The 23,783-nt window shown below is 47.4% G+C and overlaps 1 protein-coding gene across 11 annotated transcripts in view; it reads left to right on the top strand.

Moving 5' to 3' along the window:
• FAM120B (family with sequence similarity 120 member B) overlaps nucleotides 1-23,783 on the top strand; it is a 98,828-nt gene that overhangs the window by 32,892 nt on the left and 42,153 nt on the right. For 8 of the 11 annotated variants that reach the window (XM_078054432.1, XM_078054430.1, XM_078054438.1 and 5 more), the window contains 2 exons: nucleotides 6,535-6,707; nucleotides 10,357-10,449. In XM_078054432.1, the coding sequence (XP_077910558.1) occupies nucleotides 6,535-6,707; nucleotides 10,357-10,449 (266 nt within the window). Of the gene's footprint in view, nucleotides 1-6,534; nucleotides 6,708-7,419; nucleotides 7,654-10,356; nucleotides 10,554-23,783 lie in introns of those variants that run through there. The other 3 variants (XR_013440992.1, XM_078054436.1, XM_078054433.1) reach the window with 3 other exon arrangements.

Genomic DNA, 23,783 nt, shown 5'->3' with positions numbered 1-23,783 from the left:
TATGAAGAGGGATTATTATAGTTTTCTTCATGGTTTGAATTAAAGAGACTATTTGGCTCTTCATCATCATATTATGAGTTAGTTTTAAAGGCCACTCCTTGAAATGTTTTCATAAACTCTGGCAGCCATATCATGATCACAGAGACTACTTCTGGGGCTTAAGCAAGCCTCCTCCTTGGCACTGCCGGACCCACAAAGGTTCTGTAGGTGTGGCTGCACATCAGGGCCGGGCTCCAGAAGAGCTTGCATGCAGGGCTTCCATTGCTGGAAAACTCGAGTGGGATCCTGAGCTTTTGGTGCCGATAATTTGCATGAATGACTCTTTGTTTGTGCTTATGTTAATAAGGATATGAAAATGACAAGATTTTAATATTTAAATACTTTTCTGTATCCATGAGGAAAAATGCCAGATGGTTTTTCAACTAAAATGGAGACAGACCATCCCGTTTGTGTCACGGGCATTTTCCATTGCTCAGGCAGCGTGTGTTGAAAACCGTGGCGTCCTCTGACGCCTGCCGTCCGTACGCCTGTCTCAGGAAACCTGGCGCGCGCAGGTGCCTCGGCCCAGGTGCGAAAGGCCCTTGTTGCATCATGGGATCCGTTGTTCCCAGGTGAGGCCAGCGGTCTTGTCAGTAGAAGGGGCGTCGCCTCAGGACACAAGTCTGATTTTCTTGTTCTCCTGAGAGAGTTTCAAGCAGGTTGATTTCATAAATGGCGTGTTTTCAGTGAGTCTCCTGATAGAGTGGCCAGAGTGTTCTTTTTAAAAAAGGCTTTCTTCTAACAGCACATGTGATTTAGCTTGCTTTCTTAAATAGTAGAAATGTAGAAACAGAAATCACAGATATTTTTTCACAAAATGGAAAGGAAACGCAGGGGAGCAGAAAAATTACAGAGATTACCTAAAAATTAGGAGGGAGAAAGAATTAAAATTGACCAGGCAAGGAGCAGAAAAGTAAACTTCCATTACTGGTGTATTTTATCACATCCCTGTCCCCTCTGTGTTCCCATCTGTGGGTGTGCACGCAGCTTATAGACACACATTCAGATGTGCACACATGTGAGCTGTAAGCTGCGTTCATGTGTCTCATCTGTGTTACATGGGTACTGTTACATCTCTCACCTCACCAGTATCCTGAGATGTGATGTTTTTGACGATGCAAGAAGGGTGTACCTTAAAATTGGGCTTCCTTTCCCCAGACACAGCGCTTGAAGGGCCCTCGGGTTGTGCACATTCGTGCTTATTTACTCTCAGCACACATAGAGCCCCTTTCTTCCTCCTTCCTCACTTACTGGTGCTCTGCCTGTTGTGGAGTGAGTCTTGGACCAAACCACAGGCAGGCATTTGGAATAGCGTCTTCTCCCCCAGAGTTGGAGATTCTTCTTCAGACGGAACAGAAGTGGTTTTTCCTCTCCTCAGTGTCAGTTTTTTTGTCATCATAAGCATACCCTCGTTTCAGAGACCTAGGACAGCTAATTAGCCGTATGCATCAGTACGTAAATGTGGTATTTCTCAGCTTTATGAGGGTGTTTGACTCACCAAAGTCTTGCAGGTCGTCTTAGAAGACTGTCTTACAGCCTGAAGTGAGACGAAGGGATACCTTTCCTGAAAAGAGGGTGCCATGTTTGACTCAGGCCTCATTTGCTGGGGCTGTTGTGGTGGAGCTTTCTTCTGTGTGCTCTTGACGGTCTGTGTGCGGATGTGTACACACGTGTACAGGTCTAGAAAGTCTTGTCGGATCCTAGCAGTTTCTGTGGTGGTAAATCCAAGTCCCCAACTGCTGCCCAGGTGCGCGAACGCACACGTGGTGACGAGATGATGATGTGACCGCCCGCCTCCTGACCCACCCACCTGACATCATGGGTCAAGAGAAATGGCTTCAAAACCTCAATGCCGGTTTTCTTTCCATTTGTAAAAATAATCTGAAGATTTTTCAAATAACTGTGTTACAAATACACATTTGAGTCACAAGCCAACAGTTGAATTTCACTTTTTAGAGCCACATTCACTGTATTTTGAATGCATTAGGTAGGAGTGGCATAACAGTGTCATTTTGCAAGCATGAAATGAGACATTTCATCCCTGTACACTTAGAGCTTAATATATCGAGATACCAATGCATTCTACTCTGTTTATAACTGAATGAAAATTTTTTTTTTTTTTTTTTTTTTGCTTATTATAAATAGGCTCTTGAAGTTTACCCAGCCAGAGTGAAGATTCAGTTTGCAAGCGTGGAGTTGTCAGGGTTTTTAATCTTGTTTTCTTTTGGCCAGGAATGCTCTACTAAACAAGAGAATGCTAAGTAAAATATTCATTTAAATCAAACTTATGAACTAAAGCTTTCACAGGTAAACTTGAGACATAAGATATATGCACGTTAATTTTGAGAACTCTTCACCAGTCACGTCCTGACAATGGACACAAGCCAGACAGGTGTATGGTTTTTCTTACCCCAGCAGTGTGCAAGGGAAATAATCATCAGATAACTCTAAAACCCAACTATTGAAATAATGTATTTCCATATAAAAAGCATACAGAATTGCTATGGTCTTTATTCATTCACTTCTGTTTATTGCTGCAAAAACACAAACAGAAACATTACTTTATTGCTTTGTTACTCATGAGGTGCATACAGCAACCCTCTGCCAGGGGTGGATCCTCCAGGTATCTCTTGAGAAGGTCTTTGAAGTTGTCATTCACAGAAGTGACTTCCTTCCCTGCCCCTCTGCTCCTCCATCTGTGGGCTCAGGTCCCCCAGAAGGATCCTAGGCTTTCCTGTCCATCTGTTCACACAAAATCTTTTACCAAGTTATGTAATTAGGTTTTTGAAGCCGATGTGTTTTAGATGTGATGCTAGTTGGTGACCTAGAGATGAGATCGATTGTTTAGGTCTGTGGCTCTTTGAAACATCTCAGCTGCCCCTGGAGCTCTGGGGGAAGTATAGGGGCCATCCTTTCTGGCACAGTCTTATTTATCCCCAGGAGCAAGGTGTGTGTGTGTGTTTGTGTGGTGGAGAGAGAAACTCTGAGCTGATCTGCCTTCCAATTCTGATCAGAATAGGTTTCTTTTCTTTATTTTTAATTTTTCTTAAAGATTTCTTTATTTCACAGACAGAGCACAAGCAGGGGAGGGGGAGAGGGAGACGCAGACTCCCTGCTGAGCAGGGAGCCCGAAGTGGGACTCGATCCCAGGACCCTGGGATCATGACCTGAGCTGAAGGCAGACGCTTAACCGACTGAGCCACCCAGGCACCCCAAAATAGGTTTCTTTTGAACTGAAATTACTAACGGTGTCCTTGGTGTTAGGTAGGCTCAGCCCTCCTGGGTTATTAACACATTTGAAAACCACTTCATCTAGGGGTACCTGGGTGGCTCAGTCGTTAAGCGTCTGCCTTTGGCTCAGGTCATGATCCAAGGGTCCTGGGATCGAGCCCCGCATCGGGCTCCCTGCTCTGAGGGAAGCTTCTCCCTCTCCCACTCCCCCTGCTTGTGTTCCCTCTCTCACTGTGTCTCTCTCTGTCAAATAAATAAATAAAATCTTAAAAAAATAAAAACCACTTTGTCTAGAGTGAGTTTACCAGTGGAAGAGAACTAATCTAAATGATCCTTCAAAGAAATTCACACCTTCTGGCTTAAGATGATGAAATCTATCAACTGAGAAGTAAATCTCTGTGGACGGTACTTAGGAAGAGAACCATCCTTATAATTAAGGCCATTATGTAGGATCGTCAGAGGGTCTCTGTGCAGCCTAGCAAGTACTACGTGGGACAGAAAATGACAGCAACCTGAGAATATGTTGTCTTGTATTGAAGGCAGAAATCCTGTTTCTGGAGAAGGCTGCAGACGTGTCTTGTCTCCTATGGTAATACGGGTGCTCAGTACTGAGTTCTTGACTAAATAAATTATTGATTGAATTTAGGATTAAAATTCTCTGATTAAATTAGAGATTTTTGAGGATGTGGTTTTTCAAACCGGTGGTTTTCTGTAATCTATTTTATCATTAGCCCTCAAGAACCAATTTATTATTGGCGAGTTATTCTTTTCTTGTCTGTGTAAATGATTTCTTAGCTGTTTTGTGGAAGAATATTGAGTGGTATTCAAACTCTGCCCGTGTCCGAGCCGCCTGGAGAGCGCGTTACAGCGGATTGCTGCCCCCTGACCCCCGGAGTTCGATTCGTAGGCCTGGGGTGCGGCCTGAGAATTCGCAATTCTTTTTTCTTCTTTTTCTAAGATTTATTTAATTATTTTAGAGAGAGTGCACACAAATGAGCGCAAATGGGGGAGGGGTAGAGGGAGAGAATATTCAGCTAGACGCCCCTGCTGAGCACGGAGCCCAACGTGGGGCTCAGTGCAGGGCTCAGTCCCACACCCCATGAAATCACAACCTGGGCTGAAACCCTAGAGTCGGATGTCCAACGACTGAGCCACCCAGGCGCTCCAAGAATTTGCAATTCTAACAAATTCCCAGATGATACCAAGGCTGGGAGTGATGGCCACCAGCATGTCACTGTTCAGGATATCTCGTGTTTGTTGCTGCCACCGTACTTGACTCTCAGTATATCTCATGAATCTCATTCTTTTTGTATTAAACTCTTCCCCTGTAAGCAAATGAAATGCAAGGTACAATCTTTCCACTGTCCGTCCCACACACTCTAATGGGGACTTGGCCTCTCAGCTGTGTGCATAGATGTTGTATATGCATTGAAAAAAGGACTAGAAGCTATATTTTAAAATATGGCTATATGTGGGTGGTGGGGTTATAAATGTTTTTATTTTCTTATGCCTTTTTTTCCTTAGTTTTTTACAATGCATGACTTTTAGAGTTAGAAAAACTGTTTGTCAACTACTTGAGTATATTTGAAATAACTGTGATAATGGGACATTCATCACTTACCTTCAATCAGGGCTTGGCAGCCGTCTATATCTTAGGCTTTGGGGGCATCGTGATCTCTGCTGCAGCGGCCCAGAGGGCGGGCCACAGACCACACAAGTGAGCGTGCTGCCGTTGTGCTGACACTTTATTTAGGGACGTTGAAACTGGCATTTCACATACTTTTCTCACATTGTGAAATACTATTTTTCTTGTGATTTTTTTTTCAGTCATTTAAACATGTGAAAACCATTCTTAGTTTATAGGCCTACAGAAACAGGCAGTGAGCTGGATTCGGCCCATGGGCTACAGTTTCCTGACCCTACAAGATGATTATTTTTCTGAAAATATGTGTTTCTAAGAAGTCATGGCTGACCCTTGTGAAGATCTTGGAATGATATCTCCATCTTATTAACTGGTGCCATAGATTTGTTTTTTGCCAGTTGTCTTCACTATTTTCTTTCTTTCAAGAGAAAAATGATTTTTTTTTCCTCTCCAAAATAAATAATGAAAAAATCTTTTGAAGGAGGAAACACTTCAGCCGTTTCAGAAATGCAAGTGACTTTTGCTGTGTTGTTTCACTTTCAGTGGTGGGAGATACATGGTCAAGAATATTAAATGATACTGTGAGAAATGGGAAAAAAAAGGAAAAAAGAGGAGAGCTTCTTCTTTGAGTCCTTTAATTCTGATACCATTTGGTTACTGGGTTTTGTTTCCATAGTAGACACGTGGGACATTCGGACCTCTGCCGTCCTGGCTCTTGAGGCGTGGTGTTGTAGCTTCTTGACCCTGCAGAAATCACAGCTGCCGCCTGTAGTGGGACCTGGCTTGTCCCAGGACTGGCCTGTGTCTGCGGGTGCCAGCAGGATCCCCCACTTTTCCTCCAGACTCCCGGGGCCATGTGTTGTGATTTAAGGAAATGAGGAAGGGTTGTTTTTTGGTTTTTTTAACTTTAATAATTTAAATGTATATATAAAACATAGAAATGAAACACTAGAAATTACATTTTAGGAATTTCTTTTGTTTGACAGTTTTAGGGACATGCTGTCCAAAGCACGGGGCCCAGAGTTGCCCTGCATCCAAGCCTCTAGGTTGTGCAGGGCAGACTCCTGGGCATCATACCTGGTAAAGCAGGCTTTCTGCATGCAGAACCCAGGAAAGTGCATTTTTTATAGTCTCTGCTGTGGACTCTTTTTACACTGAAGTTTAAAAACTGCTGGTCTAGGGGAATAAGAGACTGGTCTAAGGGAATAAGAGAGCCAGCTAACAGGGTAGGTTGGTGGTCTTTGCAGCAGCATTCCACTGTGGCTGTGTTCTTTCCCACACTCAGAGACAGGACCTTCTAAACATACTCTGAAAAGCATTCTTAACAATGGCAGGATGCAGCAGAGGTAGGAAAAAAGCCCTAGTTTCCCTCAAAACATAGTCCTTAAAAAAAAGAATGTTCTCAATGAAGTACATATATACTGACCTTTGAGGGTTTGTTTCTTTTAACCAGGTAGGTTTGTTCATGTTTACTTTCTAGTCCTGTACACCTTAAAGCCCAAGGGTGTCAGAAAGAGAAGAGGTTAGTGTCTTTTATTCTTTTATTGTATTTCTATAAGAAGCATGTTATAACTTGCTGGTACAAAGAATAATGGTAAATGGACGTTTTTTTTTTTAACCAGGGGGAACACCTAATTTGAAATTACTGTGGCTGAACCAAGAGCCAGGAATACAAGGCCGGCGCTTGGATGCCCTCCTAGGCTGTTTCGACCTTTCCTCCTCGAGAGAAGAGCTGCAGGCGGTCGAGAACCCCTTTAAAGCGTTGTGCTGCCTCTTGATCTACCTCTTTGTGCAGGTAACCTCCACTCCTCGTTCTCGGTGCTGCGCTGGCTCCTCGCTCCTGCCCCTGCCTGTTGTGAGGTGGGGCGTGCTGGGGTCTGGCCGTGGCCTGTCCCCGTGTCATGCTGTCCAATGCCTGCCCCATGAGCACGAGTCCCTTGCAGCCGTGTTCCCTGTCGGCACACGTGTAAGTGCCTGTGCGTGTCAGACGTAGAGGCTCGCACTGCACGCCAGTGTAGTGGAGGCGTGGGACGCCGTGCGGGCTTGCTTCTGCTTTCCCAGCACTCTGAACCGTGGAGTGCCTCCCCTGGTGCTGTTACTGTCCAGGAGGCTGCTCCTGTCGGGGGCCCCGTGTCGTGGTGAGAAGGCCTGGTGCTCCTGGCCGACGCCTTCCGACGCCACCGCTCTCGTGACGTTTACTGAGACTTCCCTTCACGTCCCAGTCTAGGACAAGGTAGTGGGTGCCTCCTGGGGTTATTGGGGTGTCGCACTGTGGAAAATACGAAACGTGCTTCGCCCAGTAAAACGTCTGCTAAGGTCATCATCGTCACGGCCTGTGTCTTCCTTGCCCGACTAAACCAGGGGTTGGAGGCCTCACGTGGGGAATGCAGTGCTAGGCCCTGATCGGTGTCCCTCAACAAGTTAGGCAGTTTCTGTTTCATTAGTTTTACACTTAGGTTATGTGTGAAAATTATAAAAGCCCGTGAAAGTATTTGTCTTTTTAACAGGTGCCCGTGTGCAGGGTCATGTTTGGAAACCTCAGCGAAAGAAGGGCCAAATCACTCCCTCTTCCAGCCCCTTTCCTCCCACTTCCTTTCCTTGGCTGTATTATTTTTAAATGCTTTTGTCTCACATTTGTCACAATGACAATAAAAAAAAAAGTCCTTTGCAATCACGTCTCTATTTTTTTAGCCCATCTAGACCTCCTGTCCTCTCGACACCTTTGAGCTGTCTTGCCTTGTGCTGTGGCCTCTGTATGTGGTAGATCTGGGGACTTGTTTGGCATAAGCATCAGATTTTCATTTGCCTGGAATAGAGAGTTAGGTGACTGTTTCTCAGACCTGAATTCACTTTATGAATTATTGATTGTCTTTAAGAAACTCACTCTTATCGTGGAATTACATTTCAAGGGAGCTTTATACTGATTCGTCTTTTCCTTTTCTAAATTGTTCTTTTCTTTTGGCTCTGCCAGTTTATAGCTAGTTCTGCATTTTGCATTTTGTAAAAATGTGGTATAGCTAAATAACTCTTAGAGATTTTATTGCTTCATTATTGGTTTCACAAGCACCGGTGTAAACTTTAGTTTTTGCTTTACTATTTTGAGTAGAACATTTTGTTATTGGTACCAGACTTAGCAATATAATTGAATAGAGGATGGATTTTTAAGTGTAAAACTGCCTTTCTTTTGATACCATTTACTAAATATGCAAACATGTATCAGTTAATGTTTTCTGTCCAGTGTTCATTAGTCTCCAGGTGGCCGAGATAGGGCCATCATGGGGATTGGGAGTGGTGAATAACCAAGAGCTGAGGTTTCTCCTCCAGAAAAATAAGTGTGTTTTCTTCTGAATACTGTCTGCGTGCATATGAACAGTCACTCCTTGGACACACATCTTGAATTACTCTTTCCAGTAAGAGGGTTGTTGAACCTGTTGACAGTCGCTCATCACAGCTCTGTGCTTGCCACTTGGGCAGGTGACTGTCAGTTACGAAAATCCGTGTCCAGACCACAGAACAGCAGCTTTCCATCTCCAGTATCTCTATACACCTGAAGCAAGACAAGCGTCAGGAGGAAAATTTCTACCTTCACCTTCTTTCTGATAACACTAATGATTACCTTTCAGTAAAAATCTCTTTAGTGTGAGTCAGCATGAGGCAGACATATGATGTTGGTTTGACTTAAAGAGCATATTTAAATTGGAGCTTTTTGAAACCGAAAAACAGTGAATTAACACATCAGTGGCATCTCTGAGATTAAGAAGGAACTGCAATATTATTCACAGGGTTAATATTCTTTTAGGGTTTCATAAGTAAAAAGATAAATTTATAAAAATATTATACTTTTCTGTGGTTAAGCTTAAGTTAGATGTTTTGTTGTGCGACGTGGGGTTTAGAACCTGTGGAGAAACGAAATGCTCTCATAACCTCCAAGTCAACAACAACAACACTTTTTACTGAAGGCTTATCTGAGAACATTCTCTGGAAGGGTGAGTTTATGTCATAGCAAGCGTACATAGTTTTTACAATCTCTAGTTGAGCAAATGCTTTAAATAGTAATATCTGTTCTGTGAAACCCTAAAAAAGCACCCTCTGTGGTGGTTTAGATCTGTTAACTGCGGAGGTGGGTTACCTGTGAAAGCAACGGTACGTGAGATCGTTCTCTTTTCTCGTAAGTTGCTGTTTTAAAATCAGCCTTCTTCAAAAGTTGCTAATGGCAAGAAGTAGAATTACGTTGCAACAAACCGAGTCTAAATGGAGAGAGATGGGGCTTATGGAATAAAAAAAACGTGTTCTCTGCTTGGTCTTGCTTCTGTAGACTGGGGTCTTTTTTCTTGGTCATGAGTACTACACATCTGTGGACTTTTTTGGTATTCCCTGAAATAGTTACAGCTGTCGTTTATACAAAGGCAGTAAGCACTTCAGAATGGAGCAGGGCAGGGTAGTGACGGGGTTGGTGCCTTCCGCGGGGTGGAGGTGACGCACACCGGAAGTACTTGATTTTCCAGGAGAGGTCAGCGGGTCCTGGCCATGGAGAGCAGGAGTCCCCAGTGAACTGTCTTTCTGGTTTATGGTGGGGTCATTTTTATTAGGAGTAAACATTAGCCACTTTTATCACGGAGGAAGAATCAAAATTCTTACTCACAGGTTTGTGGTTGTCATCCTGATTTTTTCCCTTCAAGCCTTTACTTGCCACAGAACGTATTCCTCTATAGAAAGAAGTTCTCGTATTCTTATGATGGCAGTGGAAACACTGAGCAAGGGAACTGCAGTGCTTTTCTCTGGCTGGCAGAATTTGGTGGCTGAGCTGGAAAAGTCACCACCCCCTAACCTGGGAGAGGTGGTCCCCGAGAGCAGCCCGCTCTCCATGGTGCTCCCAGGCCCTGTCCTCATTCCCATCATTTTCTCGAGACCCAGAGTTTCCCCATCTGCCTCTCCAAATCCCTGCCCTCCTTGTTCTTGCTCACATTTTGGTTGGACCCCTTGATTCCACAGAAGATCGGAGGGTCTCATATGTGGGGGTCCTGAGATACGAGTATCAGGTTTCATCAGGGCTGGCGAAGGTGGAAGTTTATCCCAGCCTGGATCACCCCAGCTCACGGGGCAAACCCCTAAGTTACCAGCTGTGGGAATTGGTGCCCAAAACAGTCACCTGTGTTGCTCTAAGACTCAGGCCTGGTTGTGGCTCATGGCCCCTCCCAAGCATTGGCCAGGATGCGGAGAAAGGGGAAGCTTCCCCCCTTGCTGCAGAGTGACCAGGGCCCTGTCCAGCTTGGCCCTGGGCATCATGGACTGTGGGCTCTGGGCAAAGAGGCCCCACTAACCTCCGCCTCTGCCTCGTCTGCCGCCCCCAGTGCGCGCCTGTCTTTAGTCATTGAATCCACGTGCAGAGTGTCGGAATTTTTCCCAGAGCTGATGCTGCTTCTCTCTCCCTCCCTCCCTTTCAGGTGGACACTCTTTGCCTGGAGGATCTGCATGCTTTTATTGCTCAGGCCTTGTGCCTCCAAGGAAAGTCAACTGTGCAGCTGGTAGACTTACAGGTACTGGCCTGACTGATTGATTGTCACAGTTCTGGAGACCCCTGCCTGCCCAGCCATTTCTTCTGTTGGTTTTTTTAAGTTTTGGTTGGTGTTTCACAGAAAAGGTAAGAAGGCATCTTTAATCAAGGTGTTTTTATGATGCTGTGGTGTAGCTTCATCTCTCACAGTGGAGCCCAGGGTCCTGCCAGGTTAGTGAAGTTCAAGCAGAGCTGTGTACAGATGGCATCCCGCGTTCCGTGGAAGTGGGCCCTCTAGACCTCGGTCTCAGCTGGGTCACATGCTCACAAGAGCTGCCTCATTCCAGTGCTGAGAAATGTGTCGTTCTTAATCCTGTCTCAGTATTATAGTCACATGAGGACAGGAGTCGGTGTGATCCCTTATAAGCCTTGCTAACTTTAGGAAAACAGGACGCCTTTTTCTGGTGTTCATGATTTTGGCCCATACATATCCTGTCTTGCCTGTTTTGTCCGTGGGCCTGGCCTCCCAGACGTCGGTGACTGCTCTTAGGGGCTGGGCCACATCCCACCCGCCCTGTGTCCTCTCCCAGTGCCTTGCTTGCGGAGTGTTTAGTAAATGGAGATCATGCGCCCGTGTTGCTTTTATTCAGATGTTGCCACTCACGGGCGTTTTATTCCTTTAATTTCACGAACGAGCCGTTGGCAGCTGAGCCTGGTTCCTCTCCTCTTTGGCCACACCCTGTTGGGTCCCATAGCTGTTTCGTAGAGGAAAACCCGAGGTCAGGTCAGTTGTTGGTGGAAACTGAAGACTTTGCTTTATAAATGCCATTGGATAATGATGAGTTTTATCTGCAGATTCTAGTTAATTGAATTAGTTTTCACTTGTCTTTTTAGTGAAAAAAAAAAACTAATAAATTTCATTTATGAACAACTTTTAATCTAATCTCAGAACTCTTCCGTACCACGTTTACTCCATGAACTAATCCTCGTAGGAGCCCAGTTCAATACAGTGCAGGCTCTGTGTGTGTGTGTGTGTGTGTGTGTGTGTGTGTGTGAGCGGTTTCGTTACGTTACAGTCAAGAAAGTTATTTTTAGAGGTGGATTTTTTCCTCCTTTTGGCAAGACACACTTTTAAAAAGTGAATTTTGGGTTATTACTAGGTTGATGCTAATTCTTTTTTTATTGAGGTATAATTGACACACATTATATAAGTTTCAGGTGCTCAACATAATGATTCAATATTTGTATATATTGTGAAATGATCACCACAGCAAGTCTAGTTAGTATCTGTCAGCACCCATAGTTACAGAATTTTTTTCTTGTGATGAGAACTTTTAAGATTTCTGCTCTTAGCAGCTTTCAGGTATGCAACCCAGTATTATTAACCGTGGTCTCCACGACGTACATCACATCCCGTGGCTTATTAATGTTATCACTGGACGTCTGTACCTTCTGAGTCCTTCACCCATTTTAGTCACCCCTTATCTCCAGTGACCACCAACCCGTACAGTATTTGTCTTTCTTTCTCTGACTTATTTCACTTGGCATAATGCCCTCAAGGTCCATCCACGTTACCACAAATGGCAAGATTTCACTTTCTTTTTTTTATGCCTGAATAATACTGCATTGTGTAGATATGTCACATCTTTTTAATGTATTCATCAGTTGATGGACTCTTTTGTGAGTAATGCTGCCTCAAACATGGGCTGCACATACCTCACAAGATAGTGATTTAACTTCCTTCAGATATATCCCCAGAAGTTGGATTGCTGGATTATAGGGTAGCTCCATTTTTAGTTTTTTGAGGACCCTCCATACTATTTTCCAGAGTAGCTGCGCCAGCTTGCATTCCTACCAGCAGTGCAAGAGGGTTCCCCTTTCTCCGCATCCTGGCCAATACTTATCTTTTGCCTGATGATGGCCCTCCTAAATAAGTGTGGGAAATTAGTTGACCATATATGCATGGGTTTACTTTTGAGCTCTCTATTCTGTTCCATTGATTTTCGTGTCTGTGTTTATGCTAATGCTATACTGTTTTGATTACAGTAGCTTTGTAATATAAATTGAAATCGGGGAGCTGACGCCTCCAGCTCTGTTCTTTCTCAGGTCTGCTCTGGCTATTCAGAGCCTTTTGTGGTTCCATACACATTTTAGGGTTGTTTGTTCTATTTCTATGAAAAGTGCCGTAAGAATTTTTATAGAGATCGCATTGAAGCTGTATATTGCTTTGGATAGTATGGACATTTTAACAATATTTGTTCTTCCAACCCATGAGCATGGAATATCTTTCATTTGTGTTTTGTGTCATCTTCACTTTCTTTCATCAGTGTTTTATAATTTTCAGAGTGCAGGTCTTTCACGTCCCTGGTTAAATTTATTCCTACCTATCTTATTCTTTTTGATGCAATTGTAAATGAGATTATTGTCTTAATTGCTCAGATAGTTCCTTATTAGTGTACAGAAATGCAACAGATTGGGACACCTGGGTGGCTCAGTTGGTTAAGCATCTGCCTTCAGCTTGGGTCCTGATCTCAGGGTCCTGGGATCAAGTCCCACATCAGGGTCCCTGCTCAGCTTCTCCCTCTGCTGCCATCCCCTGCTTGTGCTCTGTCTCTCTGACAAACAAAGAAAATCTTTAATAATAATAATAATAATAATAATAATAAAAAACCTTAAAAAAGAAATGCAACAGATTTTATGTATTGATGTATCCTGCAACTTTATTGAATTCATTTATTAGTTCTGACCATTTTTTGGTAGAGTTTTAAGGGTTTTCTATGTATAGTATCATGTCATTTGAAGATAGTGGCAGTTTTACTTCTTCCTTTCAGTTTGGATGCCTTTTATTTCTTTTCCTTGCCTGATTGCTGTGGCTAGGACTTCCAGTCCTGTGTTGGATAAAAGTGGTGAGAGTGGACATCCTTGTCTTGTTCCTGGCCTTAGGGAGAAAGCTCTCAGCTTTTCACCATTGGGGATGTTAGCTGATTGCATTGAGTATGAACAACTGAGTATGAACAACACAATTTTTAAAAAGTGAATTTTCAGTTATTAGTAGGTTAATCAAATTCTTACTACTAGATTATAGCCCGAGCTGCATGGCCTCCCCCTCGGCCTGCTGTCATGCTACCATGGGCCCATCTGTCCCTTGACCCTCACCTGCCTTCCTCTCTCCAGTCCTAGTAAAACTAAGTAGACAAACAGAAAGAGAAGGGGACTTAGAGGCCATGCTGTCTCCTGCCTCGTTGTACAGTGTGGACAGCAGAGCAAGCTGGAGTTCGGGGCTCTCTCACTTGGTAGCTGCATGACCTTGAACAAGTTCTTATGAACATACAGCAGAACATAACTTCTCTCTTTCATAAATATGAGGGGACGTCTTACATGCCTATTGCCAGGATGGAGTGTGGCACCGTGTGGGATGTTCTCTGTCTTCGTGGAAATCGAGTCCATGATCCCATCCCCACCGTGTCATTGGCAGAGCCAAAGTGGGATCGGCTCTTGACACCCAACCAGTGGTCTTTGCTGTGAGAAAGGCACTTTTCTGGGAGGAGGGGGCCTGAGGGAAAGCGTGAGGTAAAAGCAGACCCCAGCAGGAGCATGCCTTGTTGTGTGCTCTCGCTTAGGCCCCGTGCTTGCCAGTCTGCAGACCCCAGCAGAGCAGGTACCTTCCCCGGGGCTGAGCTTCTCCAGCCTGTACGAGCTGTTACTGACACTGGTTCCCTGGAAGGGCTGTAACTGGGCCGCTCGTGTTCTCCTCACCAGACCCCTGTGGAGAGAGTCCCGGGGAGGATGGGGGTTTTTACCAGTGGTGGGACTGAAAACAGATGCGATTTCAGAGGCCTCTTGGCTGTCCTGGTTGATTGGGTTGGTTGCGGAGATGCTGGGAGGCAGGGAGGGGAGGGGCAGGGTCCCCCCAGGGTCTCACTCCACTCCCGCTGCTGAGGAGCAGCTCGTCTGGGACTTAGCTGTGGCTTTGGTTCCAGACCCTTGTCTTCACCTGGTGTCCCTGCTCACTGGTGCTCGTGGGGAATTTTTAAAATGCCCAGCATTATTTTTCTTGTCCCAACAGCTCAAATACAGCTTTAAAATGGTAAACAGGTTTACATTTTTATTAAAAATCCAGGTGATTGGATTATAGATGTAAAGATTATATCCCATATTATATATACGCACATATTCATTTACAGACGTAGAAGTCTGCTATCTATGATAAAGAATACGAGAACTCTTAATCTGCAACAGTTCTGTAAGAAAAGAAAAATGAAGGGAAGCGGGATTACTTGTAACTAAGAAAAATACAAAGCTTGCTTTCATCACGCACAGAGGGCAGTCACACAGGTAACAGGGGACGCTGGCCGCCTCAGTGCTGGGAACATGTGCGAGGAGCTGAACCGTGCGCAGGGAGTAAGACTGTCTGTCTTCCTGGCTGGAGCCGTGTCCTCTCTGAAAGCTGGTGTGTGTTTGCTCTTTTCCTGTTCGTGTGTGTGACTGTCCGTAAGTGCGTGCTAGGGGACCCAGTCTGTTCATGGTGCTTTACGTAGCTCATGGGGTCCTTTGACACTTGGCTTGTGCAGCCCCTGTGAGAACACGCACAGAGAAGGGGATGCACACAGGATGAGGGTGGGAAAGTCCACTAAGCAGTGCGCTGAGTCACACAGCGAACAAGTAACCCATGAAGCTTGGGTTCTCGCATCTGTGGAATTTAAGACAAGGTTGCAAGGGTAGAGGGATAGTCGTGTGCCATGAGGTGTCCATGGCGTGTGGCAGGGGGAGCCCTGGGCGCCCGGATCCCCGGTTCCTGACGCGGGCATGCGTGTACTTGTCTAGGCATGTATAGGGTTAGCAGCAGCTTCCTCACTCACCCAGTGGTGTTTTGTCAGGCGCGGGTGCATGTCCAGAGCATTTTGCAAAGTCCTCTAGGAAATAAGAGGTATTGGGGTTGTCACCCTGCTACCACTGAGCCAAATAGGGTGCCCAGCAAGCAGACCGGTGCCTGCTCTCAGAACCTTTGTCTCCCCCCTGCCCCACCCCGCCCCGAGCAGGGCAGTTCCTTTACATCCCTCTTGGCGCTCTTTTTGGGCAGAGCCAAAGGAACCATCCTAGTCTCTTTGCTCATCAGTTTCTCTGCTGTGCTGGGTCCCCCCTCCTGGCTCTGACTCCAGCCTCCTTCCAGATGGAAGGCTCCCCATGTTTAGAGCATTCTGGATTTCTCTGAGGAGAGACTAGGGGAATCAAGGACTTGGGGAGCAGTGTCTGAGTGCCCTGGCAGCGTCTGCAGGACCACCTTCTCTGGTGCTCATCACCACTCATTGGAAAGTGCTTGGTCGTCTTTGATGGGGAGTAAAAGGAAAGAAATATGAGTTAATGGAAGGAAAACTCTATTATGAAATCCAAGCTGTACCCCCTCAGAAAGTGGCGTGTTGTAAGCATCACATTTCATTGCCGCTGTGAGGACTTGTCAGGATCTACCGGACGCACGGTTCTTGGGGCACACTCGCTGTGGGGGTGTCGGCGTGCACCGTGAGTCAGACCTCGTACCAGCACCCCCGGCGCGGTGCGCACGCGGGGAGCACCCCCAGCACAGTGCGTGCGTGGGGAGCACGTTTTGGTGCCTGGTGGACAGGGAGTCTCAGTCGGGTGAGTTGTGCGCACGGTCCTGGAGTGTGAAGGTTAGTCAGTGTCCATGCCGGCAGCAGCTTCTGGTTGAACTGTCCCCCAGAGGCCTCAGGCAGGACCTGACTTTATTACGATCTTGCTTGTTCTGGGCACTCAGCTACCTGAGTGGCACCTCACTGGGACGATGGTTCCCACCAGCTGAACGTGGCACTCAGTGAGCTTCCATCATCGTGGCTCCTCCTCACCACACTCCTCGTCCCTTTCTTGCAGGGTCTCTGTTGTGTGAGTTAGAACAGCCACCCTTAACCTCCAAGACTCTAATAGTCTGTGAGTCTTCATGAACTCCTGGTGCAGCATGTAGGTTTTCAGCTTCCATACTTTAATCATTTAAGTTGTGAAATTGTAGAAATAATTTGGAAGATTTTACTTAAAATGGCTATACTGTTCCCAGCAGGTGCCAGTGCGACCCTTCGCCCTGGGGCTTCCCAGCGAGGCCTGTCTTCTCCACCTGGGCCTGGAGCCCACGCCCTCTGCCCTCGCTGGGGGTTTGCTGTGCTGATTGGCTCCTCCCTCTGTCCTGTCTTCATCTTCATCCTCTGACTTTAACTTGGTCTCTTTGACTGACTCTGTCCTCTAGTGGATAAAGTCAGGTGCCCCACTGGAAAACACCGAAAACCTGCGGTGAACATTTCCAGCCCGTCGCTTGCTGCAGGGTGGAGCTGCACGTTTGCTTGGTCTGCTCCCCGCCTCGCCTCCAGCCCCCCAGTAGAGTCGTGCCTACAGGGCACGAGGTCCCTGAAGCAAGGGTTAGGAAGCACTCGGCTGTCAGCCCCACTGGGCACCAGGTCTCGTGCTGCCTTCTCTCCTCCTTAGAGCCTGTGATGCACCGTTTATTTATCTTTGTTAAGAAGCAATACCTTTCACATTCTAGACTTCCTCCAGATGCACTTCCTGAGCCTCACTCTGGCATGCCAGCGTTGGTAGCTGGGGAGTGGAGCCCAGGGCAAGCTGTTGTGGTGGGGACCTCAATGGGAAAGCTGCATGTCCTGTGTGGGAGTTTCGTGATCTTCTTCCTCTGCTAGATGAAGGCCTCCCTGGACGGAGAGACGGTGCTTTTTTCCCGTTTGCTTTCCAGTGCCCGGCACCCTGCCGACATGACTAGAGCCTGCTTGATTCAGCAAAGTGGTTGTGCAGGTGCGGCCCTTGTGGGGAAGCCCCCTTTACAAAGCCTCCTCTGGCTCTGACATCTCCATGGAGCTCCCAGCAGAGCTGAAGAGTGGCTATGGCATGTGGTCTGCCCTGGGCTGTCCTCTTCAGGTAACTGGCGACTTACAACTTAACCGCTGTGGCTCATAGTCTCTGGTGGGTGAACCAGAGTCATGGAAGCCACAGCTCCTGTGCATATGTGGGCGTGGGTGGTTGTGGAATGGTTTGGGATTCACGTGATTAGCTCCTGGCTTGAAAAGCAAAGCTAGGACCCTACAACTTACAGCATCAAAGCAAGGAAGTAGAGGGTAGAGCAGGAATGGCAGAGAAGGAGGACGCAGGAGAGAGGGCTGCGTGTCCCTCCCGTTTCTGCCTCATCTGCTGGGAAGGCCAACACCACACCATTTCCTATCTCCCGCGGCTCCTACCTGGTGCCCGTTCATGTGGAATTGAATGCATACATTTGTTTTTGTGAAGCTCTTCACACTTTGCAGCCATTTGGATCTTCTGAGACCAAAATGTGATAAGCCAAAGCTAATGGGAGACTTCCATCTTGATGTTCACATCTGAATGTAGAGACAGGGATTCGGGTTGAACGTCAGAACTCGCCAATGGTGGCAAGCCAAAGAGATGTCCACACGCGTCTTCTTCCTGGCCTTCTAGACTGTTCTTCCTGCACGAGGTCTTCGTCACTCCTTCTTGGCTCATCTTGTATGGGAGAGATTTGTTTCTACAACTAAATTGTAGGCTCTGGAGGGCTGGGACTGTATCTTATTCTTGTTTGTAATCTCCAGCAGCTAGCTTAAAACAGTACCGAGTAAACGCTTGGTGAAGTGCCTCATGGCAGTGATAAAGGATTTTTGTGGAGCAGGTCTACAACTTGTGATTCTATCTATGCGTTTCTTGTATTTTAATATGAGGCCATGTCATCTTGCTGGAGCACTGTCTGATGTTTAACCAGTAGAATATGAATAAAGAAATACAGCATTTTAGCATTTCTGCAGGCAGTTTTCTGATTCTGAGTTGGATCTTGGACTTCATCCTTTGATCTGTTCCTTGTTCTCAAATAATGTCCATCTGAAAAAAGTTTGCAAGCAGTGTTTTAAATGATAGCAGGTGCCAGACCATGAACCCACGGAGGAAAGAATCCCCAAAGATGAGGCCTTGATGTGTCTGTTTATGAAACGCAGGCCTCCTCGGAGGGAGCCCAGGTCAGGGAGCTGCCGGTGGACCTGGGAGGGAGAGCAGGGTGGGCCAGGATTGCGGGGAAACAAGCACGCTCACCACCCCCATGAGAACCTCAGAGCATCCTCACTGTGTAGTTCCCGAGCACGTTCTTCTGTGGTCACCGTTTGTTGGAGTGACTTGTGACAGACTCAGCAGTACTGCCCCGAAGTAAAATGGTGACTGATAAATCCAAGGACCTGTTTCCAGCAAAGGAGCAGGAAATTTCTTGCTTTGGTAATGGTGATGATCCATCTCTGGGAAGAATGTAGCCTTAATCAGTTAAGGAAAAATAAGTAAATAAACAAAGTGTAGGTTCAGTGAAGTGCCACCATTTGGTGATATATTAAGAGCCCAGATTGTTAAGATAAAATAAAGCCTCTCCACGACTCTTAGGGAGTGGCACTAAATTACTTTTGTTGCGGAAGAGGTTCTGACCTACCGAAGGTAAGGTACGCTCACAGGATGAGACCTGCGGTCTGATGGGCTCATTGTGGGTGGTGGGAGCTGCCAGCACTCTCACACAAAGGGGCTGATGAGCCGCCACTCACCAGGCTTCTTACCAGAGTCAGCACTTGCCTTAAAACAGAGGGTTTTGTGGACTTGGAAAGGGGAGGATAAGAGTGGTGTCTTCCTGGCGGTGATCTGTGCTCCATGTGACGGGTGGTACGGGGCAGGGCATGGGGGACACAGGTGCACACAGCACCTGCATGGCTTCTGGCCACTGCACCTGTCGGGAAGCCCATTCACTGTTCCCAGAGAGGAATGTGGGTGCCTGGGTGGGGCTCTGAGAGCCAGGGTGCTTGCGGCTTCCACACGGAGCGCCTCGGCCTGGGACCGAAGCTGGAGTGCGAGCTTGCTGGAAAGTCAACAGCCAGGGTGAGGAGTATCCTCGAATTGCAGGGTTTTGAAAAAACATTTTACACACACAAGTAACTCATGAAACTGAGTCCATAAAATGAACAGTGTTGCCAGGCCTCTCCTCTTGGGGCGTGGTTGCTGTGGATGTGTGTCCGAGTACAGACCCCGGGTGAGCGAGCGCGAGACTCTGACTGTTCTTCTCACTTCCATCAGGAGAGTATCCAAAAGTTGGTCTATAAACCTGGACTAAGCCACTGTTAAGCTTGTTATTTTGACAATTCTGACTTTAAGCAGGAATTGTTTTTTAGGTTATAGAGAAGCTGTAAAGCTTACTGTATATTTAAATTTAAAATCAGTCTGTGCCATCGACTCTCCAGATCACGTCTTTATCCTGCCAGTGAAACTTGAAATGCACTCACTCTGCCAAAAGCTCGTGCCCAGCCTCAGCCAACTGCAGCCCTTAGGCCAGATCTGGCCCGTCACCTGTTTTTGAATGGCCTGGGAGCTCAGAACAAGGTCTACATTTTTAACTGGTTAGGAGAAAAATCAGAGAAGAGTCTCATTTCATAACATGTGGTAATGATATGAAATTCAGATTTCGGTGTCCAAAGTAAAGTTCACACCATGACAGCAGAGTCAAGAGCTGTGACAGACACTGTAAGGCCCCCCGAACCAGAAGTAAGTCCCTCTGGCCCTTTGCAGAAAAGCCTGCTGGCCCCTGGCTTAAATGAGCAGGCAAGTCTGCAGACTTTTCTGTGAGAAGAAAAGTCACTGGACAGTGCATCTCTTGAGGACGGAGACCATTCCACTGCTCTTTGTGCTGGGCCTAGAACACACTCGGAGGAGTAATGATGGTAATAATACCTTGCCAAAATAGGGTGGTTTGTGTTTGGTTTGTTTTCGTTTTTTTTTTTTTTTAGAGAAATTAGGAGGACTTCATAAATATTATACAGTTAATTTTTACACCATTCCTTTGCGGAAAACAAAAGTCCTATCTTGTTATGTTGTTAGAGAAATGAAGACAAAGATTGGTGTCTTGGCTTAGGCACCTTAAAGGGGCTGGTGAGGATGCACTCTGCTCTGGCGTCCAGCCCACCCGTGATGAAGTCTGGATTTGGGGTCTTGGTTGAGGGGGAGTCAGCGATGTGGCTTGTTCCTTGTTGGATCCTCTGTGTCGCCTGCTGGGTGCTGTATGAATGTCAAATGCTCGGTAAGTTTTAATACTGAAGATGATGTCGTCTGCTGGAGCCGGAAGGAATGGGACCTTGGAAGTGGTGCAGGCAGGCTCCAGCGACAGGCTCTGGTCCGAGGGTGGTTTGCCCGAGGTGAGGGCACCAGTGCGTGCCGCTTCCACGTTGAGAAAGCCAGAGCTCCGAGGATACCACATGTCGTCATGCTTCATACCGTCTCCCCAGACAGCCTCCCACGTGAATAGTAGGCAGCGCATGTGTAGAAGGCAATGTAGAAATCTTCCATTAAAAATCTTCAGTCAGTATTGCCCCTGCTGGTGAAGCATCACTTTCCAAATCAAACACTTTAAATTCTGGTGTAAAGTAAAGATGCTTCAAGGACATACTGAGATCACATTGTTATAGCACATCAAAATAAAGCCCACGGAACATGTTTTACTGCTTACACAGCCAGAGAAAAACAGCCAGAGAAATACAGCATTGTGTAAATGTGTGGTAAAAAAGATATTTAGAAAAATGCTTTTATAATTAGGCACTCGAAAAGTTAATGAATGAATAGTAGAAGTAGAATCTATTCAAACTTCTAGTAGACTTTTAAAGTTGATCTGTAAGCACAGAAGATGAGGACGGACTCCCCAGTTGATTAAGGGAGATAAACATGTCAAGGAAAACAGGTGGCAGACCTGGTCGGAGCCTCAGTCTTATCCGTGTGCACACATAGCACTTTGAAGTGCTCTTCCCCAGCGTCTGCAGGCAGAAGGTCATCGTGCGCCTGGGAGGAAGAGAGGATGCTCTCTGGGGCCCAGCTGCCCCTCCCAAATCTGGCAGCTGATGCCCATGTCACTTCCTGTGCCTGTGGCCCTGTGATCCTGGTTACACGCGTCACTGTGCGTCCCCGGTGCGAGGTTCGGAGGATATGAGCTCCAGTGAGCAGGCACATTTGTGGAGGAACAGGAGAGGGTTCTTGTGACACTGGAGAGTTGCAGGCCACCGCCTGACCCGGGCGCGACCCTGGTGCCTCTCCTGGGCTTCCGTCCCTTGCATTTAGCAGAGCCCTGAGGGAAGAAGTCCTCGGTGCCCGCAGCTACCCTCCAGGTTCTGGGAACAAGATTCAGTGAGGACACGTTGGTCTTGCTCAGGATAGCAGGTGGGATGCCTCGTGGAAGTTCTCAGGGGAGGTCTCTGACTCCAGAACGATCCCTGTGCCCTGCCAGATGCCCCACGGCTGACTTGCCTTTGAGGAAGAGAGCTGCATGAGTCACCTGCAGAGTTGAGGCACAGAGCATGGCAGGCCAGACCTGGGCCTCCGCCTCCTTTGTCAGTGACGCCGCCTGGTGCGCGGCCTTGCTTGTCTGCCCGTGTAGCGTCTGCCAACGCTGGCGGGCCCCAGCGGCAGTGAAATCGGGCGGCCTCGGTGTGGATCCTGGTTGCCGGCCATGGGTCTGCACAGATGCTCACGCCGGCAGCACCCAGAGGAGGCTCCTGTGTGCGTTCGGGTACCATTCACAGCTGTGGAGCCCAGATCGAAAAGCTGTGTGCAGAATTGGGCCTCAGTCCCCTTCCCTTTGTCCTCTGCTGTCCCCACTTCCTCCTGATCATGCTGTCACTGCACTTCTCCCTGTGACCCCTCCCTGGGACTTTGAAACTGGCCTCTGGCCTCCCCTCTGCAGGTCGCTTGCAGCCGGGGCAGAGGTGAAGGACTGACGCTCGGAGGTTTCACGCTGGGCCATGGCCTCACTGCCTCCTCTATAAGCCTTCCACAAAGGGATCCCTTTCCCCACTGGAAGGACCTGCACTTGCTCCCCGATATCCACACGTGGCAGTTACCTGCGTGCCACGGGACGCCTCACCAGTGTCACCGGATCTACTTCAGGGCCTGTCCCCTTCCTCTCTGTGAGCATCCCTTGTCTTCTGCTTAAGGATGCCTGTCCCCTCTCCTGGGGTTCGTGCTCCTCAGGACCGCACACTCGGCCTCACTCACACTTGTATCCTCTGGTACCTGCACTTCCTGGCAATTTAGCAGGTCCTCAGCTAGTGGTGTTTCCATGAATTGAAATATATCCGCAGTTACCTGAGGGTGGAAACAGAATCTTGCATTGTCAGTACTCAGATGTTGATTTGCTTAATACTTTCATCAGTCACTATATTTATGTTTAGGCTAGAGTGCTTGTAGAAGTATTTTGCCTTCATGAATAAGAATCTTCAAATAAAATTTATTTTTCTGTAGCAGAAACAAATCTCAGGACATAGTTTCCATCTGACTTTTCTTTTTCAAACTCCTATTCCACAGGTTGGCAGAAATGTACCTGGGGTTGAGGGGGATGGATGTCCCTGAGACGTCCTTGTCCCGCTGTCTGTACCCCTGGTCCCCTGCTGCTCCCACACCACCCACCCACAGGACATGGGTGTCAGGTAGAGCTCATGCACTGCTGGGGGTGCGGGGGCGGTCTGGGCCCCTCTTCTTTGTGACCCAGGGGTCCCGTCTCCTTGCTCTTGCGCCGACGCTTCATGCCTGTGGTAGATCGGAGCCTCTGACGTTCTCCCAGGGGCCAGACTTTGGAAAGTCAGAAGCCAGAACTTGATGATTTTACTCTGTTGCTCAAGTGTACTGATTGTGGGATGTCTTAGGTGAATTATGGCTAGTAGTTCAAATATTATGTCACTGTGTTTCTTGCAAAGATTAGTCTTTTATCATTCTTTTAAACCTGGTTCTTTCTGTCATTTACACTTGTGAGCAGAATTGTATAATCTCGTGGTGGTTGTGGGTCTGACGGGGTCGCCGCAGGGGCAGACGTGCTGCCACGATGTGCGATGATGTAGGAGGGGAGACGGGTGGCGGTTTGACTGAGCCCATCTCTGGAGCCGTAGGATGGTGTGGGATGCCCCGCGGGCTCCGTGGCTCAGTCTGGAGAAGGGACGGGGTGAGGAGAGTGGTCAGCGGTGTTCTTGCCCACGGCAGCAGGAGGCTGCGCGCCGCAGGACGCTCACGTGCTATGGGGTTCCCATAGTGGTTTCCTCAGGCACCTGAACGTGTTCCCGTCGGCACAGCTCTACACGCGGTTGTGCTTTCTCTCCTTTTCTCTGCTCTTGGGTCCCTTCTGTAAGCCATCAGAAAACACAGAGAAGTTGTTCTTCTTGTCTGCTGTGCGTGATGGTCAGTTCTGAACCTTAGGTGCGTGTCGGGGGGGCAGCACGTGAGAACGGTTGGCGCCGGGCCAGCCGGAGCTTCGAGCCCCAGACCTGCTGACACCCGCGCTCCTGGGAGAGCAGCACGGCCGCTCAG

This window comes from Halichoerus grypus, chromosome 9, assembly GCF_964656455.1.
Source record: "Halichoerus grypus chromosome 9, mHalGry1.hap1.1, whole genome shotgun sequence".
Classification (NCBI taxonomy): domain Eukaryota; kingdom Metazoa; phylum Chordata; class Mammalia; order Carnivora; family Phocidae; genus Halichoerus; species Halichoerus grypus.
This window is presented reverse-complemented; position numbering and strand designations above follow the sequence as displayed.